At 45.8% G+C, this 6,000-nt stretch overlaps 1 protein-coding gene across 4 annotated transcripts in view; it reads left to right on the forward strand.

The window, feature by feature from the left end:
- The window catches only part of Ccdc91 (coiled-coil domain containing 91), a 158,918-nt gene extending 153,208 nt beyond the window's left edge, over positions 1-5,710 (forward strand). For all 4 annotated transcript variants that reach the window (XM_059256398.1, XM_059256400.1, XM_059256403.1 and 1 more), the window contains one exon: positions 5,537-5,710. In XM_059256398.1, the coding sequence (XP_059112381.1) occupies positions 5,537-5,695 (159 nt within the window). In that variant the 3' untranslated portion in view covers positions 5,696-5,710. The remainder of the gene's footprint in view (positions 1-5,536) is intronic.
- Positions 5,711-6,000: the final 290 nt, after the last annotated feature.

The following is a 6,000-nucleotide window of genomic DNA, read 5'->3' on the forward strand; positions in this document are numbered from 1 at the left end:
GGCCTAGTATAAATACAAATTATCACTAGATAGTTTTCCCAATAATTCCACAAGAAAAAAATCATTCACTCCCTATGATTGAAGTTTGCACGTCCAGCGGTGGAACAGCATCTTCCTCAGAGCAATGTACCTACCACTCAGTACCCAAACCTCCATTATCACAGTTTTTGATTCTGAAAGTTTTTTATTAAGATGTAATTAACTCATTTGTTCATTTGTTCTACTCTCCCTCCATAAACAGGCCATTGCTCTGTTGTGAATTTCCTTGGAAACCACAGACATTACTGTAGAAGGGATTCTCGGGTCTTATCATTGCCATTCTTCCCTGGTCTGTGGGATGTAGGGTAGACTCTGTCCCTCTGCCTTGGCAGTTAGAGATAACAGTAACAGTCTACTCACAGGAATGATAAATACCATGCCCAAGTCAGAACGCCATCACTGTGTGGAGACTTTGGAGATCAAACCATCACAGCCAGGGTGCCACAGAGAAGATGGTCCCCAACAGCACTGCTGTGGGATGATGGCCACCATACAGTTAGTTCTTTTGGAATATCACTGCATAATTCATGACCACATCAACCTCAGTGACATTGTTCATGTCTGCAGGCACAGTACCCAATTTCAGGGATGAAAAATGATGAGAATGTGACCCGCTTGCTAAATCATTGCCTAGAAATACTTGTTCAGCTGTGTTGACCATTCTCTGTGATAGATTTTGCTGAAAGATTTTTACGTTACAGGAAAAGGTATTTTGAAAGTAGAAGCAGGGCACAATGAATCACACTCACAATCCCAGCACCCAGAGGATTGAAGTAGGAGATCGAGGCCTGGCTGGGTACCCTGGGATACAGAGTGGGATCTTGTCTAGAGGTCAGAGAGAAGGGGGGCAACAAGGAGAGGGCAGGAAGAGTAAAGAGGAGATAAGAGAAAAGGAAGAGAAAGATGAAAACGGAGTGTGCACACATATAAAATACAATGTTATACATTGCCATGCTGGTGGTCTTTTTAAATGTTATATACAAATATGTGCACTTAAAAAGATGAGAAGAGAGAGATAAGGGACCTGATACTGAGTTTTTCCTCTCCCCAAATTCCAAAACTCAGACAATGAGCTGGTCTGTGTAATTTCCTCTACCCAGCTCATCACTGTTCCAGAAGGCTTAGGAAATGGCTGAACTCGGGTGCAGTCAGTTTCGGACAAGTGGTTTCGGTTTCTTCTTTTGTAGAATGAATTGCTGTGGGATGTATGGCAAATGTGTTGCTAATTAATCAATAAAACACTGATTGGCCGTTGGCTAGGCAGGAAGTATAGGCGGGGCAAGGAGGAGAATAAAGCTGGGAAGTGGAAGGCTGAGTCAGAGAGACACTGCCAGCTGCCACGATGACAAGCAGCATGTGAAGATGCCGCCGGTAAGCCACGAGCCATGTGGCAAGGCATAGATTAATGGAAATGGATTAATTTAAGCTATAAGAACAGTTAGCAAGAAGCCTGCCACAGCCATACAGTTTGAAAGCAATATAAGTCTCTGTGTGTGTTTACTTGGTCGGGTCTGAGAGGCTGTGGGACTGGCAGGTGAAAGAGATTTGCCCTGACCGTGGGCCAGGCAGGAAAACTTAAGCTACAATGAATAGTAGTTTGAAATGAACTGACACAATGGCCTCTATCCAAGTGTGCCCGGGTGTCCACAGCACATCCTCTGTCCTGGCCTGTGTGGAAATATCACGATGTAGAAGAGCCGTGTGGAGTTCGCTTCTTTTCATTGAGCTTCCTAAGCAGGAATTGGTGTTTCAGAACCACACAGGCATCTGTGTTGCCCCTGCTGTGCTCTTCTGCATTGTGATGGTTTTTAACTGTCTCTTTCTTCCTTGCACCCCTTCCCTGGAGAGGCTTGTGGTGTCCTGTTAAATTCCAGGAAAGTGAGACATGAGAACACTTCCATTCACCTGTCCCCACAGCTTTGCATTATGAATATAAAAATTTCTTTGGACAGTAATCATTTCTGTAAAACATTCATTTTAAAATGTCAAGGTTTTGAGTCTCCAGATTACTTTTGGGATCACCATAGTTACTCGAATGAAGGTTTAGGGGTGTTGGCTAGTGCAAATGTTGCAGCTCTGAGGGGGCAGGCTTCCCAATGGAAGTGTTACAGCTCTGCTCCAATTGGGAAGGTTCCCTCAAGTGTTTCACTCTGAAGGGAAAGGTATCCGGGCAGTCAGGAGCAAAGGAACATCACACTGCACAGCAGCTATCACACAAGAGATTTCCTGGGAGGGACACAGGAGGGCAGCTGCCTCTGTCTGGAGAGAAGCAGCAGAGAATGGATTCCAAGTCCAGAGTTTGGGGTGAGTCCAGGGATTGGTGGGGTTTCAAATCCTGAGCTTGGGCTTTTTACTTTGTAATGTGGGGGCTGGGTCCAGCTGTTAGGGCAGTTAGAGAGCTTTGTGGGTGGAACCTGGTGGTTGGAAGTCCTCGGGGGTGAGGCCTGGCCACTGGTGAGCCTTGAGTGACTTACAGCTAGGGTCCATACAGCAGAATTTCCTGGATGCTACACATTCCCAAGGTCATACCTCAGCCTCCAAACCACACTCTTCTGAGGAAGGCATCCTTCCGAATGCTCCAGATAGTTCTAACACAGTGAAGTCTGAGCACTTCTTCCTGGATGCGTAAACATTATTCTCAAACAATGGAGGGAATGTGTCTAAGTCATCACAGACGTGACTTGGACTGTGTCAAAAGAACAAATCAAATATCTTTAATGTTGACCTCATCACCATGTCAAGAACCTCAAGGGAGAACTAAGCTTGGCTGGTAGCAGAAGCCGGACAGTAGTGATAGAAAGAGAGGTGACGGGAAAGCTTTGACCTGCTGTGTGGTTTGAAGAAGCACCGAACGGGGTTATACACATGGGCTCATTGTAAGGTGACTTAACAGATAAGGGAGGATGGGGTGGCTGGGAAAGGGGAAGGTACAACTAGCATTTCACTTTAGCTCAAGTTTCCATCACTGTTGCTCAGATGGTGATTTTAAACTATTAGTGTCCTGTGCATTTCAGAATCACTGAAAAGGGGTTTAAAGTGCTTTTACCACCAAGAAAATGCTGCGGAGCTAAAGTGACAGATTTGTTAATTGACTCGATTTGATCATTCTACAATGAAAATATACATGGATTATCACATTATGTCACATAAACATACACAATTGTTATTTTGTTGATTCAAAGTGTTTCTTAATTTTAAAAATATGATTATGTTATAGGAAAAAAATCCGCCAAATAAAACAGCTATTTTGTGGTTCAAAAGTTAAGACATGATGTGGAAAGACAAGTTTAGGAACATAAAATCAAGATTTATCACTTCAGAGTTTTGTGCTGAGTAAGACTGGATGTCAGGAAAGCAAGGCAGGTGTTCTGGGCAGCCCAGAAGGACTGTCCGTCAGTCAGGGGTGCAGAGGGCAGGACAATGTTTGAAACAGAAAACAGCCTTTGCACACAATCATTTAATCAGAAGTTAAGTAGTAATATCCTGTTTTGCAGTCAAAAACTGAGTCACAGCTGTTCCCTGAATTGCCAGAGGTCGATGGGTTAGTCAATGGCAGAACCAGCCCTGTCCTATTGACTCCAAAGCCAATGTTTCTCCACCTAATTACCCCTCCTCTTTTGTTTTCAGCCTTTTGGCTACTTTTCAGTCTTCCTGAGGACTGAACTCTTTTACCCCAGTGAGAATGCTCTAGGTTGGGGGATGCAGCCCGCCACAGTGGCATGAGTCACAGAGCCAGGTTGTACCAAACAGGTAGCTGAAAGTGATAGAAAGCTATATCCCTTGCCAAGCCATTTGGAGGCTAAAATAGGTAAAACCCATTTCGGTCTACATAAAAGTCAAATTCTGATTTCCATGTGTCATCTGCATGTTGCACAACCCCACAGGTTATTCATAGAAACAACTTAGGAAAGGACACAGCCTGCAATCCACTGTGAGTAAGGGGTCACTCATGAGGACTTGGCGGGCAGTTGGTTCCACTGTGTTTTTATAGAAAGTACACAGATGTGGGGAAAGATTTCTTCTGTGATGCACAGGGAGAATAGGCGGTGGGGTCCAGCTCAGTCAGTAAAGTGTTTGCCATGAAAGCCTGGGGACCTGAGTTCAGATGTCCAGCACCTGTGTGAAGAAGCCCAGAGCAGCAGTGTGCGCCGGTCACAGCACACAGCACTGGGCAGGAGGAGACAGAGAGATAGATCCCTGGAGCTCGCTGGATGGCCAGGCTAGCCAGTCGGCCAGCTGTAGGGTCAATGAGACACCTGCCTTGAAAAGTTAGGTGGGGAGCGATGGAGGAAGACATCTGATGTCAGCCTCTGCGCTCGCGCTCTCTCTCTCTCTCTCTCTCTCTCTCTCTCTCTCTCTCTCACACACACACACACACACACACAGAGAGAGAGAGAGAGAGAGAGAGAGAGAGAGAGAGAGAGAGAGAGAGAGAGAGTCACAGACAGAGACAGAGAGACAGACTGGGATAGAAAGAGACAACCACCTACAAGCAACCCCTAAACACTAGGGAAGTGGTACCCAGCTTTCTCTCAGCTCCAAACCTTTCCAAGTCACCACCTCCTTCCCTCCAGTACCCTTTACAGCTGATACCACGCACCCATGTCAGTGTTCCCTCTCTGCTGGGGCTATAACTCATCCTCAGCTATCAGCCATAGAAGGCTGCTCTTTTCTTAGAAAGTTCTAGAACTGCCTTTGGATTTTTCCCCTGAATTGACCTAATTAAGTTCCTAGACAGTTCTTGTCTTTCTCACCAGGCTCTGGGTCCACAGACATCCCGGCTGAATACTTCCTCCCCCTAAGTCTTCTGCAGACTCTAGCAGGCTGGGGGAAATGCAGTTCTCTCCTGCAGACCAGTAAATGAAGGATGCACAAGGATGCACAGTCAGTTAAGAGACTAAGATGTCAAGGTGCTAATCTTGCATAGACAAGCATGCCACAATGGTTCATAAATAATACCCAGAGGTTCTGTTGATTTGGGGCAATGTTTGAAAGAGCTGTGCTCAAAAATTGAAGCTATTATCATTTAAAGTAACTGCTAAGAGGGAACGCATCTTTCCCACTTCTTGGACTTTCCAAATGGAACTTACAAGCCACGCTCCTTTGTCACTCCGGAGGCACATAGGCTAATTTTCAGGTTGGCTAATTTGCAAATAATATGTTTGACATTAATAACTGCCCAGAGAGAGGGAACAGCTAATGTCCCTGTAACTCACTCTCCATCTCTGGGGATGGATTTTCCACAAGGGAAGGTAGCCCCCACGAGGCTCAGCCACCTCACACCCCAAGCAGTGTCTCCCAACCAACTCTTTGGCCATTCAGCTTTTTGCTCTGCTCTTCCGTGGCTTTTCCTCAAAATGTTAATCACAGAGAAATGAGAAAGCATTTGTCAGCCCCGTCCCTCACAGAGCCCCACAACTATGAACACTCCTAGTGGGAAACACTGGACTGTACAGTGGGGGTGAACGTCACACAGGAAGTATTCATTGTTTTGCAGGGAGGGAGAAAAATGCGAGAATGGTCCTTCAAGAAGCTTGTCACATGCCAACTGATGGAGAGCAGACAGCATGTTGCCAACATGGGAACTATGGGACACCAGAGGGAAAGATGCCGGCTGGGTAGCCCAAGGGGGGGTATGGTTTCAACTGAGCTTTAAGGAAAGGGTGGTACATGCATTCCACAAAGGGCAGTGTCGTATTAATGGAAAAGTAAGCACATGGGACTGCTTCTATTGCAAATAAGTGTTGGTAATTACATCCTGTATGTAACTAAAACTCTATCATTACACTGAAAAATGTGGAGCCTTCTGAGGCTGCCCAGTGACGGTCAGGAGCATGCAACCTCAGCTGTGCCCTCTCTCTGCCCAGACATCATGATGATGCTCACATTGGGCCCAGAGAAAGCCTGCCAGTCAAAACATGATCATTAACAGGAAAAGAATCTTCTGGAAGTTGATGCAAA

The sequence above is a fragment of the Peromyscus eremicus genome, chromosome 3, assembly GCF_949786415.1.
Source record: "Peromyscus eremicus chromosome 3, PerEre_H2_v1, whole genome shotgun sequence".
Taxonomy (NCBI): domain Eukaryota; kingdom Metazoa; phylum Chordata; class Mammalia; order Rodentia; family Cricetidae; genus Peromyscus; species Peromyscus eremicus.